At 36.5% G+C, this 12,922-nt stretch overlaps 1 protein-coding gene across 1 annotated transcript; it reads right to left on the bottom strand.

The window, feature by feature from the left end:
* Positions 1-4,675: 4,675 nt before the first annotated feature.
* LOC144470560 (uncharacterized) lies at positions 4,676-12,426 on the bottom strand. The gene is made up of 6 exons (XM_078181861.1): positions 12,327-12,426; positions 8,343-8,420; positions 7,827-8,008; positions 6,440-6,635; positions 5,931-6,037; positions 4,676-4,801 (listed from the first exon to the last, which is right to left on the bottom strand). Exons 1-6 carry the CDS (start codon positions 12,424-12,426, stop codon positions 4,676-4,678), a joined length of 789 nt encoding a protein of 262 aa, XP_078037987.1.
* Positions 12,427-12,922: the final 496 nt, after the last annotated feature.

The following is a 12,922-nucleotide window of genomic DNA, read 5'->3' as shown; positions in this document are numbered from 1 at the left end:
CAGTATTGAGTGTTACCTTATTTCTGCTCACCAGAAACGACATAATGAAACCAATCATCTTACCTGCTAAAGCCTTTCTCTATGCCGATGATCTCACAATCATCTGCAGTGGAAAAAACCCCAAGACCATTACACGCATACTACAGAAAATACTAAATGAACTACAAAAATGGACCAACACCACCGGATTTAAATTTTCCACAGCAAAAACAGAAGTCATAACTTTCAATAGAACCCACCTACACACCCCCACCAAATTATATCTAAACAACTACCTACTGAAAGAAGTCAACTCAGTAAAATTGCTAGGTATATACTTTGATAGTAAATTGACCTGGAAACCACACGTCTTATACCTGACAAATGAATGCAACAGCAGACTCAACATCCTGAAAACACTAGCTGCAAATAAGTGGGAAGCTGATCAAGATGTCCTTATCAATACCTACCGAGCCATAATAAGATCTAAAATGGATTACGATTGTATCATATACTCCTAGACAAGTACCATTTAGCGAAAGATTCAAGAGCATTGAGTCGGAACTCAATGTAAACCTACGGCCAAACGAAGTCTTTCAGAACCGATTCGCTAATTTTCCCCCTTGGATATTACAACCCATCTCAACGAACATCGACCTCGAAATCCACAACAAAAAGGAAACAAACCCACAACACTTTAAAACACTCACCATAGAATTTCTAAATAAATTCCCACAATACACCCAAATTTTTACTGATGGTTCAGTCTCTAAAGCGGGTTCAGGCAACGCAACCGTTAGTGAAGGCATCATCAATAAAGAAAAATTACCTCAGAATACATCAATCTTAACTGCCGAAATAATCGCAATCCAGCAAGCCTTTAAGATCGCCGCCAACGGTTCCAACCAACACTACATCATCCTCTCTGATAGTAAAAACGCAATTTTATCGGTCACTGATAAAACAAGAACGGATTACCTAACATTAGATATTTTAGAAACAGACCACGAAGCAACCGAAAAAAATTATCCTTGCCTGGATACCATCTCACGTCGGTATTTTTGGAAATAACCAAGCGGACACGGCAGCAAAAGAAGCGACTACCTTGTCACCACCAAGAATCGCACACAAAACCATCCCAGCCGATCTTCAAAAAGTATTCAAAAAATGTCTCCTATCCCACTGGAACAACGAATGGATGCACTTTGCAAAGCCGCACGCTCTAGAAGTCCACGAGGGATTCCTCGAGGAACTTTCCATCACAGCGAACCTCAACCGACAACAACAAGTAGCGATAAATAGGATTAGAATAGGTCATTCCAAATTAACTCACTCCTTTTTAATTTCCAAAACTAGTCCTCCACTATGCGATATTTGCAACTCTCAAATAGCGATAAAACACATTCTTCTAAATTGTTCTAAGTACACAGAACACCGCGCTAAATACAAAATGAAACTAAACCTCCACGATAACCTTAATAACAGCTAACAAATAGAACAAGTTATCTCATTCCTGAAAAATTCAAGCCTATACAGTAAACTCTAATATCCCCAACTAAAAGTCGTCGCTAATAACCGCAAGTGTAGTTGATGCGACATAAAATACTATTTAAAAAGAAAAAAAGATATTGCTATTGTCAATCCTTAACGTGATTGAATAAGATTGGAAGCTTCACAGGTCTTTTCAACAAACTGCTCCCTGCACACCAAATTTGTTTCGTATTCTAGTGACTTAATTATAATATGTGTCGTGTTAGGAAAACGTGAAAATAGTTGCGATAGTGTACATTTGTGTACATGCTAAGATTTTGTACATTCAAATGAAATTCGAGTTCAGTGATATCATCATCACTTCTGCTGTATAAAAAGGTTTAACAAATTATGAAACATACGGAAAATATAATATTCGTTTTGAAGAGTTGAACCTGTACTGTTATTATAGTGGTACAATTGTATAACAGGGTTACTGAAAGTAAACTTTCTTCATTAGAAAACTTACGCCCAATAACACTGACGTGCATTATGTTATAGAAGTAATACGCACACGTACACATAGACGTAGATACATACAAAGTGTCCCAAAATTGTAGGGCCATTCAGAGCACGAACACTTTTGATGTAACAACAAATTGAAACATCTTTTAGCAGTTTACTCCTGAGATATTTCCAACCGTGAAAATCTCGGAAACGAACTTTGAACGTTTAAAATGGTTAAACAGTTTTTCATTCGTACTCGTCAGAGTAATATATAACTTCTAAATGGTCTCATATTTTTGGGTTACTTGTGTATACATTAATAATAAACCGCATAACGATACCGTGTCAAGTAGTCTGCAGCGTAATTGAAGCAAAGTCTGTTCGGTCGTATAAAAGACGCAATTTGCGAGACACGAGTAATACTTCACTAACTGACAATACTAATGTCGACAAGTACTGGGAAAAGAATATCGTTTTATCTAACCATGTGAAAAATGTGCTCCGTCGTAACAAGACAACATGGCTTCTGGTACCTTTACATTTCGCATTTCGCATTAAAAGATCATCTGTTACGAACATTATACTAATGTAGATGAAGATTGCAACGTTGTAGATTAAGTACATTCAATTTACGTTCATTTGTAGTGGACAGCTTCTTCCACACTAGTACAGTTGACCTTGTAATAAATGCTCCTAATCTTCTTAATATTTCGTATTTCACCTACAGCTATCTGCCATAAATGCGTATAATAAACGATAGGTGTATTTATTTTTTGAGAAACTTGTGAAATAAGATACGATTGTATACAGCTCATCGAAATATCAACTATAGCAGAAAAAGTTTAGGTGTTCAATTACTCGAGCCACCATATCTGTTACGACGGGGTCCATCTTTGAACGAAAGGTACAGACGTATGTTCTCGCAATACAGCTTCATCTTAATACATGTACATACATATTTTTACACGAATGCACACGTTAGAATTACGACTCTAATATACTCGGGTGTTGCCTTCCTTTTAAGAACAACGTTAGCTGCCTTAAGGATACGGCGCGATTCACGCCGATACAGTTTTGTGTTTTGTGTTTTAACGTGCAAGCGGCTATTCTGATCGAGACCAGAAACTAAGGTGTTCTGTTGGGTCTCCTTTATGTTGGCGCTGACTTCTGTTACTTGGTATTCCAGTTCTGTATCCCGCAACTAAATTCTGCACTTAAGGGTTGACGCTACTCAAATTAGCAAATGATTATTCTTTCAAATTATGCAAATGATTCTTCTTCTTTCACACGTCGAAAGCCAAAAGTTTTCAAAAGACTAAAATCATTTTTGTAAAGTTCTTAAAACTATTTTTATTTAACGGAGCCGATAACAAGACGCGTAGAGAAATATCGGGTAGTGCTTTTTCTTCATATGCTAAGGGTAAACTCATTTTCCAACTACGAACGTAGTTCGAACGTTATAAAGACGTTGAAATAGAGTACAGACGTGGAGATAGCAAACTTCTTGTAGGGTGCGCAACTGAAGAGACAAAATTAATCGAAGCTTTTATACGTTATCAGTTGCTATTACAGGATTATTCCAAGCATATCGAATCACCAAATAACAGAATTACCAAATGACTAACTATCAGTTCTAAACATTATTGGCTTCGCTCCAACACAAGAGGGAGTTTTAGAAAACCCTTCCTTAGTTATAAACAATTAGAATTACTGTTTCTTAATTATAAATGTTCTGGGTACATTATAATTATGCGTTCTCTCTCTCTCTCACACACACACACACAAACGCGCGCACGCACACACACTCAAGTTAAAGTATAACCGGACTGTGGATCTTTATGCAAATATAGATTTTCATGGACTAACTTATCAGAATGTCTGTGAAACGTAAATGTCCTTTCGATTTAAAAATTTTAAACGGATCACTATAATTGCATAAAATCTGCAGTACAAACGTAGTACGTGAATTTCAAATGAATCGCTTCGTAGAAATTAGGACCGAGTCGATTTAACGTTTGACTGCCATCCGGTTGTCGAATACGTAACGTTATCGCAATGATTAACCCTTGAATGCCCAAAGACTATACCGCTACAATTTTTGTAATACCTTTCATCGAGTAAATAAATAAATACATCAAAAACATGTGAACTAGTATATTAACATTTTGAATCACTTCATAGTAAGTTGAACCTACGCAACGTTTCAAATAATCTAGAAAATGTCAGAAGATTGGCACTATTTAAACATAATAATCATCAGCAATCTTCTTGCGTCCTTTCAAAAATGATGTTCGAGTTAAAGTAGATAAACTTGATCGAGGGGTTAACTTGAATTTAATCTTATACAAAGCCTTAGATACAATGTAGAAGATCGTTTGTCTCAAGGACCTCGCAAAGATTTCAGTTCGTTGGGCATACGAGGGTTAACAAGAAGAAATTAGGTACTCGAGTCTCCCGAGCGTTAGCCAAGTTTTAATCTCTTTATTATCTTGTCGCGAAGATTAATGCTTAGGTCTGGACTAAACTCTGCGTGATCCGCAGCTGGACGACATGGCAGTCAAAGTGCTAATCAGCCTATGTATTTGGATATCCTTGAGGAGAGGCGTTCGGGCTCCTATTGTCTGGTTCACCCCCTTCACCGACGGTCACACTGATCATATTTTGCCGAGGCAAAATTTTACATGGTCATGCGTGGCGAACGGTGCAGGGGGTCCGGTTGCTATGCTTGGTCCACCTCGTGGCACACCTCCATGTAGTTTGAGTTGTGCATGATGTCCTTTATCATGTCCTTCAGTATGGGGTAACGTGGGAAGATTGGATACACTTTTGAACTGTTATACTCTTCCTGTGGGACAAACGTAAACTTGCATTAATTACGGAGATATGCCAATTATTTGGGCGACGAGTTCGCGTTTTGCTCTATGCTGAAACGGCTATCCATCAAAGGATGCTGTATATACACCATAATAATTGTTTGCTGTAATTTCATTTACGTTATAGTTTTTAGACTTTATAGTCTCGGTACATATTATTATACTTCAAAAATAAATAAGATATAAGCATTGGTCTTAGTATTTGCCAACAAGTTGCATACACAAATTTTTAAAACAAACTGAAAGTACGTGACCTGAAATATTATGCTATAATATCCATTATATAATTTGCATGCAAATTAGAGTTTTCTAATTAATTAATTTAATTAACAATAGCCATATGACACGCAATGATTGACGCAATATAGGGAAAATATAAACGATTTCGTTGAATAATGTAATTTACACCTCTTCATCAGCAAAATAATGCATAAAAATGTTTCTAGCTTCAGGTAACAGAATTATCTTCTTCGAAAGTGAAATGCACATATATACATATATATATAAAATATTTTATGTTAAATGCAATGATTTGAGTGCCCACAAGCACCGACTTTGAAGTTCACAATTAAAAGTGGCTTTTTTCTTTCACTGCTGAAATGCTCTTCACTTTATCATTTTTATCAATACTTTGCACTTTTTCCTACACAATAGCGAACACAACAGTTCAATTTAAATTTTGATCAATATTTCACACTTTCGCGTTATGGAACAATAGAATCAAAAGTATTTAATTGTTATGTTATGGAAATCTTTTCCGAATTTTGTTTTTGCGGTTTCTAACATACAAGTATCAGTTCTGAATATCGTTCCCATTGTTACAAATCAAAAAGAACCGATAAAGCGTTTGACGGTTCCCGATCGATGAAGTAAACACTATTCTTTCGGATTGAATAATTTTTGTGCGAAATCAGCCGCAATATCGAAAAATGTGGAAGCAAGAGTGAAATTTTTGAATAAACGTGTACCGATAAAAATGCGAGAAGCATGCTGAAGTGTCCCGCCAGATTCCTCTTAGAGGAAAGCAGTCTTCTTAGCTTGTTTATCGGTTTATCGGGTCTTGAGGACTGTTGCGAATGAAAGGATAAATAACGTAAGTACCTTTAGATCTCGAATCAGATTTCTGAGGCCCGTGTATCTCTTCAACAGTCTGTAGAGGTCGTTAGTCAGCTGCGTGTTCTCCGCCTCAATCTGTACCGTCATCATACCTGTTTCATGTCCACAGAAATGTGCATGCATTAATCCTTACACCAACGTGGAACATCATTTCGATAAGCGTTTATTGAAATTATTCGACGAAGATTTTGCTTCGACTACCAAACTTCGATTGACTGAAGAAAACAGTTATTTGTTATCTTCATTTGACTCTATCTTGGATTTCTATGCATTCATGATAAATATTGTTTCTCGCCTGACCTTAAACTGAGACCTGACCTTAGAATGATTGGTACGAATGCTCTTATCAAACACGGAGAGAAGATTTCGAATAAAAAGATTCCGTTTAGTTTGACCCGTTTGCAAATACCATCAAGATTAAAATATGAAAATTTTCTGATCATTTGAATATTTTAACAACTGAAACCATCTCCGTTGCTATAATTTCTGCTCACTTTCGAGTCTCTCGATGCGCTGTTTGTTCTCCGTTTCCTCTGCCAAGCGAGCAGTGGTTTTCACACCCTCCCCGCTTTTGTGAGTCTTCTCCATGATGGAGCACGCGCGGAGGACATACGCGGGCACTGTTTCCTGTTTCTGTTGCTTCGGTATGTCGACTAGCGTCCAGTATTGGGTCTCTAACTTAATAACGTCCTGAAAAAGTCAAAGTATCGTGCTCGCTGCATACTTGTTTTTGCTTGTTGTTGCATCAAAGTAGAGCGGCTGTTCAGACGGAAGACGAAAAGGATTTAATTTATGAGTTTTTCTTAGATTATGCTTGTAAAGACTATTTAGGAGTGATGCTTTTGTAGAACTTTCCTGTTTGAGAACGTTTCGGAGGGAAAACCTTAAACAAATAAATCTTAAAAAACCGCTTGAAATTGTTACTTAGTATTTGTTTTAAAAAGGTATGCTATAAAGTTTCAAGAACTATAAAGAACATGATAAATCGTAGAAATTGTTTCATTAGTTTAGGGGTTTTGGCAAGCATATACGCCTCTAGCATTGCGGACCCGATACTCGATAATGATTGACGTATCATGAACCTCTAGACGTGTCGCAACAATTAATGGGTTCGTTAGGCACGCAAGCCCCTTGGGCCTAATCTCCACCATGGCGTCTCCAAAATAGGGTTTTAACTCGCATGCGCGATACTGTTGGCGATCACCGCTATTCCGAAAAATGACAGTTAATTATACGTGCCTCGATTAATAATTCACTAAAAGCGCACCTCTGTGCATTATTTTAATATTTAAACAACGAAATTGCGCTGGCTCGGAGTCTATAGCATATATTTTGCATAAGGATTAAAATAGATCATGGTTATATACTCAAAATCGTCAAGTTATTGTTGTTAGCATTATACATTATAGTTATCGTATAATATGATTGAAGTATATTCAAACAAGTTTCTCCGAACCATTTGCACCAGAGATTGCAGTGTGACTTCTTTTAAAGAAAAGGAGTTAATAACCAAGTCGTTCAAGAATTTTCTTTTAAAAAGAATGTTTGAAAATGATGAAGAACCGATGTTTTAAAAGAGTAAATGAGCATGGAAAGATTATTTATGCAACATTCCTCAAAATTCATAGAAAGAAATTAGAATTTTAAATATAATTAAGTATTAAGATCAATTAAAAAGTTTTGACCATCTGTCAAGACATAAATCATTAATTAACCAATTAATGTTTGCAATATTCGACTTTTTTTTATCTAAAAATACGAAATTTTTAAGGAATGTATTAATTTTTGTTAATGGACGAGTCTCGTAATAAGTATGTGCTAATATGTGGATAATTATTGAGGGAACTATAGCTAAAACGTTTTAATTGTGCAATTAAGTACCTTGATCATAACTTTCAGAAGGTTGTAGCGTTGAAACACATTGCGAACTTGTTTGCTGTCTGTGTATTTGCACATAAGTTCAACGAGGGCACGTTTCGCGATCTCGTAGCTACCCTCCAAGCGTATCCTAACGATTCTTAACCTTTTGTTCGTCTCAATTACCTCTTCTTTAGTTTGGCCACCTGGATGAAACAATAATGGCAGTAGTTATTAGAGTTGCAACAATTGCAAACGAATTATAGATGCTTGATTGGTATTAAATAGTTAAGTGTACCAAGTGTCATTATATTTAATTCCAACCTGTATAAAAGTATATAAACACTCTAGAATTATTTACCAGTCAAGTATCATTGTTATTGTTACAAATACCCTTATATACCATAACAGAGAAGAACAAATGTAAAATAGTATAAATAATTTTTTTCCAACTAAAATTTATTTAGATAAGCTGCAAGCTTCCCACAAAAAATTGTAAAACGTAAAGGATAATTTATTTTTAGTGTAACGAAAGCTTACTTGAAGTTCCTTCGTCCTTCACATCCTGAACTATCTTACGGACGCTTTGTGTAAATTTTCCCACGAGATTTGTGCCCGCTGCAACAAGCGAATTATTAATTAAATACGGTGGATATTTAGGTGTTAGCGAGCCATTATCTTTTAACTACTTGTTACATTATTAATTGAAGAAACACGATAGCGAAGATTCGTATCTTAAATGTGATGTTGTTAACAGATAACAATATAATAAAACATTATCTCAGCGTTTAACAAACGTGAGGTTGTCCTCTGATATGTGAACACGGATATTGAAGATTCTATTTAAAATATTTCTTAAATTAATGTCTTCTTTCCATTACGATATTTGACCATTTCTGTTTCTTGTACGTCTCCATTTATTTTCGTTCTTAAACTACATTAACAGTAGAATTAAATTTAAGTTTGACTTTGAGGAAATAAAAAATAATGTTTTTCACGAGTCTGACTTGTTGTTATAGCGCAAGAGGTTTATGATGACTTCTAGATTACGGTTTTGTTGTGATAAATTCATATAGTGGCTAAGAAAAGTAAGTTAATGCTTGAAATCATCTGTCCCCAACTTAGAATATTACTGCTTCAATTATCGACTAATTTTTATGTAACACACGAATGTCCGTTTATGCACTTCTGTTGTTCATCGTGCACAGTCAACGTTTTAAAATGCATTGACTGAGACATAGGCCTTTGGATGATCGCATCTCTGATGAATAGATGCTGTCCTATTATTCCGGAACGTTAAAAGTAAAAATGGATCATGTGTTATGCAGCGTTTCTTTAGAAACCGTTCCATTGGCCACATGTTTCGATGGCATGTACAAAGGTGGGGTATGGTTAATGACGTTATCCGGTTCCCTGGAAATCTTCGAATGAATTAAAATTACGAAACTGTGAGTCATTTCGAGTACGCGTTACTTGGACCTAAAATAGAGTAGAAGGTCGTGAATAACTCATTCGACTAGGTAGTATTGGAATCATCGATGTATTCAAAGCCTTGCAATCTTAATGGTTGCTGAAAGAATTTTACCATTCATGCGCAGCATCACAGGCGAAGGTTTATAGTATCATAACAATAGCTATAGGATGTGGTTAGGAACTATGTATATTTAACAAACGAAATGTTATTAAAGTCTACGATTATCGCCATAACAGTAATGTTATGGAATTGTTTTAGTACTGATGATAATTAGTTCGATTTTCTGGGACAATGTTCGATCAATTTTTACACAGAAGTAATTTTCTATCAAGTGGTCTTGAACGAGCTCGTGGAACGAGTATGTAATTGCACCTTTCTCCACAGTTGTCATACAAATTTAAAAATATTTTTAATTCAATCTTATTTTACTTTATTCGCATAAATCACCGTACGACACCTACGATAATACTGATCGGTACAAATGATAACAAGATTATGGTCTCTATTACTGAACGGAATATATTGTGCTCGAAACAAAGTTAATATCGTTAATTCATCTAAATGGCGGCATATTGAGCAGACTTAAGCACTTTAAATAATTGCTTCCATTTTCGGACCACAACAAGTGTTACGTTGCTCGTTAAAGTAAATTGTATGCACGGAAGTAATGTTCCATCGAACTTGCCCCGAATTCGAATTAAAACCAATTCTGTATCATTGGTTGTAATTATGTGTTCTCATTGATTACGCGAATATCAATAATATATTGACCGAATTGAAAACACATTATTAGCGTGGAATTATTGTGCAATATTCGTGAAGCTATGATTACACGTTGCCGAAACGAACGAAAGTTCTCGAAATGTTTATACCTGGTGCAATTAATTACGCTTTTGGAACAAACTTGCACGAAGAATTTTTAACCACGTTTTACGGAAACAAAAGCGTAATGAATTATGAAAGTTAAATATAAGACAAGGCAACATTAAAAGTCCTTTAGCAGCTTGGAGCACGCCGTCACTGTAAAAAGAAGCTTCTTGCCACACGTTTGCCCGCTCCTTTTGCATCGTTCTCTCCACCTAGGGAACTGTTCCGCAAATTACCACACACGATTAAAACATGAACTTTAAAAATTGAGATATTAATTCATAAAATCAAGCGATTACGAGTTTAAAAAGTGAGAATATAAAAGCGAGAAAGCAGCTATAAAATTAAAGAATTTAGAAACTACGAATTAGAAAAATTAAGAAACAATGAGTTTGAAAGATAAGTTTGAGTAGGAATTTTGTTTAAAAATTATGTATTTGAGACATTGAGAAACTAGATTTAAAGAATTGAGAATTAGGAATTGGAAAACTGAAGTAACTATTAATTTCAGAAATTAAGGAACTACGAATTAAAAAATTAGGAATCTATGAATTTAGACAATTGAGAAACAATAGATTTTGAAACCCAAAATATTATGAGTTATATTATTAAATTATAAATCAACAATTTGATGTAATGAATGTGTAGGGAAAAAGTTTATGACTGTATGATATAGTTTGTTACATACGGAGATTACACCCGACGTTTTTTCTGCTCCTTCTTGAGGGTTTACGCTAGCTAACGTCGGCCGGGAGCACGGTTCCACGATCATAATACAAAATGTTTAGTCTTCCGACGAACGCCAGCCTAAGGGCTGGAACCATACGTTTCTGAGTCACGGTATCATCCGCGGTGTAGGCCCCCACGATTCAAACATAAAAATGTTTAGTCTTCTGACGGACGTCAGCTTAAGGGCTGAGACCATCTGTCACTGTATCATCCGCGGGATGATCTGGTCACGTAGGCCCAGTCCCCACTACCAAATTTTCTAGTTTAGCCGCATATAAAAGGGCTAAGATTTTTCTTCTCATCGGGCAGTTTCAAGTCAAATGGCGACGCGAGACGTAGCAAGATCGAACCGAGTTCTCCTTCGAGCAATAGTTAACCCCCCGCCGACTTGGTGCGGAAACCAGGGAGCGTGTCTTAGGACTGTCGCGAAACTTACACTACACTTACGCACTTGTAATAGACTGAAGTTGTTAGATTATATTAGTTTTTACTTGCAATTCAGTGTACAAGTTATTTCATTCCATCTCCCAGTTCGAGTCAGTTGTTGGTAACGATCTCACAAAGATACACCTTTGCCGCTCGAGGTGTATCAATTAATATTTCTTTTAAAGTTACGAGGCAAAATTAGAATCAATCCAAAACCCCATTACCCAATCAGTGGCGACCCGGTGATGAAAGAGGCAGCGGCCAGTCCACGCATTTTCTACTAGTGGCGACCCGGTGATGAAAGAGGCATCGGCCAGTCCACGAAACCATTTACCTTTACAGCCTGTGGCGACCCGTTCATGAAAGAGGCAACGGTCAGTCCGTGAACCATCCCTACACCTAGTGGCGACCCGTTGATGAAAGAGGCAACGGCCAGTCCACGCAATTTCCTACTAGCGGCGACCCGTTGATGAAAGAGGCAACGGCCAGTCCGTGAAACCTTATCCTACTAGTTGCGACCCGGTGATGAAAGAGGCATCGGCCAGTCCACGCATTCCTTTCAAAATATCCGCACAAACTCATTTACCTCCAGCCACGTGTGCACCGGCCTTCGGCTCGTAACAAGTTTAACTGTCAATGGAAATATGCGACTCTGTTGAAGTGTTAACCGGAGATGAAGGGCAGTACACTTTGTAGGAAGAAGAGGAGGAACTGTGATTTGATATGTCCTGATCAATATAGTGGAGCTTGGAGAAGATAGAGAAGTTCTGTCTAGACAACAAAATGGAATCGGATCACCAACTATTTGTAGGAGGAAATCGATAGATTATGGTGTGTTGAGCGTCAGACATATTCGGCCGACGAAGGTTAGAGTTATAGCTGCGAAGGGTTCGCCTACTAATTATATAAAAACGGATCAGTTACGTGGCGGATATCTCAAATGTGCGAAAGAAATTTTTAATACAAGGTGTAGAAATTAAATTGTTATGTTACTAAGACTGTACTGTTTATTTAAAGAGAATACATACCTTTTTCGATCTTCAAAGTATTTATTATTACTTTTAATGATGTTGCATTCAGTTTAGTTGCAATGGAATCACAAATACCTTTCTGCACTTTTCTTAACATTTTAAAGTTTTCATTAGCTAAATAACGTCAGAATCATAACAACAATTCTGATTGGAAAACTTTCGCAAATTAAAGCACGGTTTCTAAGTCTAAAAGAATAAATGATCAGATTGCTGACATTTCTGTAAGATAAAAATTGCCTGCACCAATTTGAAGAATTGCCACGTTAAATAAAATTGTGAAAATAGAAAAACTTCTCTGATGAAATGCTTACAGAGTACCGATGTCCTGCTTTCGACTTATTAAAGTTGACCAAAGAAAGAAAAACAGCGACTTCAATTTCACGTTATACGATGAAAATTACAACGATAGTCGAGGGGAGGAACGAATAAGAGAAATAATATGTCGGGATGCAGGAATACGGAAATGTTGAAAGAGAGCGTAACACAGAAAATGACTAAGAAAGAGGATATGAAAGGAGAACGGGAACAGCTTAAGATCACAAATGAAAGAACCATTGGAACTAAAACGAATAAGGACGAAGGATAAGGGTATC

This window comes from Augochlora pura, chromosome 1, assembly GCF_028453695.1.
Source record: "Augochlora pura isolate Apur16 chromosome 1, APUR_v2.2.1, whole genome shotgun sequence".
NCBI classification, from domain to species: Eukaryota; Metazoa; Arthropoda; class Insecta; order Hymenoptera; family Halictidae; genus Augochlora; species Augochlora pura.
The sequence above is the reverse complement of the archived record's forward strand: the minus strand, read 5'-3'. Positions and strand labels throughout refer to the sequence as shown.